At 41.5% G+C, this 1,277-nt stretch overlaps 1 protein-coding gene across 1 annotated transcript; it reads left to right on the forward strand.

Annotated features, from left to right (window-relative positions):
• Nucleotides 1-211: 211 nt before the first annotated feature.
• Nucleotides 212-1,223, forward strand: LOC111385664 (polyadenylate-binding protein 8-like). The gene is made up of 3 exons (XM_023010084.1): nucleotides 212-419; nucleotides 502-705; nucleotides 794-1,223. The coding sequence occupies exons 1-3, from the start codon at nucleotides 279-281 to the stop codon at nucleotides 1,022-1,024; spliced, it is 576 nt and encodes a 191-aa protein (XP_022865852.1). The 5' UTR covers nucleotides 212-278; the 3' UTR covers nucleotides 1,025-1,223.
• Nucleotides 1,224-1,277: the final 54 nt, after the last annotated feature.

A 1,277-nucleotide genomic window follows, 5' to 3' on the forward strand; every position in this document is an offset into this window, starting at 1 on the left:
AGTATTCAAGATTTTAAACAATTGCCACTAAATATATTATTTACAAGTGCCACATAATTATTATGATATGCTTCAGATGGCTGAGTGAGGTAGAATTGGAATCTTGACCTTTTCTGAATTTTTAATGTGATTGCATGTTTGTTGGAGGCAGCTACACATGCTGAATGACATGGATTTACTCTTTATATGAAGTATTGGCTTTTCATGTTGGCAATTACATTTTACATCTGAATTCTTGTTAGGCTGGATTTGGTTATCAGCAGCAGCTCGTTCCTGGAATGCGTCCTGGTGGATCGCCCATGCCCAACTTCTTTGTGCCACTAGTCCAACAGGGTCAGCAAGGTCAAAGGCCTGGTGGCAGACGAGGTGCTGGTCCTGTGCAACAGACGCAGCAACCCATGACACTGATGCAGCAGCAGGTCAGTTATCTTTTGTTTCCCATATTTTTTGTGGCCTTATGCTGCATTTTTTTGGGCTATTATGTAAATGTTTTTCCTTCAGATTGTTCCAAGGGGACGGATGTATCGATATCCTCCTGGTCGTAATATGCAAGATGTACCCATATCTGGTACTGCTGGAAGCATGCTTTCTGTTCCATATGACATGGGTGGCATGCTTCCCCGTGATGCTGCTGTACCACAGCCTATGCCTATTACTGCTCTGGCCTCTGCCCTTGCAAATGCATCGCCTGAACAACAGAGGACGGTATGCTGAGGCATTTTCATATTCTAGGTTGGCAGTTCATTGTTGCTTAAAATGCATTGATCTATAGCACATATTCATTTGATGACAGATGTTGGGAGAGAACTTGTACCCACTTGTTGATCAGCTGGAGCATGAACATGCGGCCAAAGTTACAGGCATGCTCTTGGAAATGGACCAGACTGAGGTTCTGCATTTGCTTGAATCACCTGATGCATTGAAGGCAAAGGTAGCTGAGGCTATGGATGTCTTGAGGAATGTGGCTAACAGCCCAAACGATCAACTTGCCTCACTTTCCCTCAATGACAATCTTGTTTCTTGAGGGACTATGGTTGTTTAAAATGGTAGCAGATGCAGTCTGCTTATCTGAATCGACATTTTTGAGGGTAATGGAATCCTAGGATGAATTTGGTTTGGATAACATTCTTAATTTTTGTTTGGAAGACGTTCTGAATTTTGAATTTGTGGGATTCGCTATGTTATGGTTTTCACTTTCAGACTTTGTTGGTGTTTCTTTTGTATTGTGCAGGCTTTTTAGAATTCTGTAGAATTGTTGATTTGACATTTTTTTTTTT

The sequence above is a fragment of the Olea europaea genome, unplaced genomic scaffold (genome assembly GCF_002742605.1).
Source record: "Olea europaea var. sylvestris unplaced genomic scaffold, O_europaea_v1 scaffold32474, whole genome shotgun sequence".
NCBI classification, from domain to species: Eukaryota; Viridiplantae; Streptophyta; class Magnoliopsida; order Lamiales; family Oleaceae; genus Olea; species Olea europaea.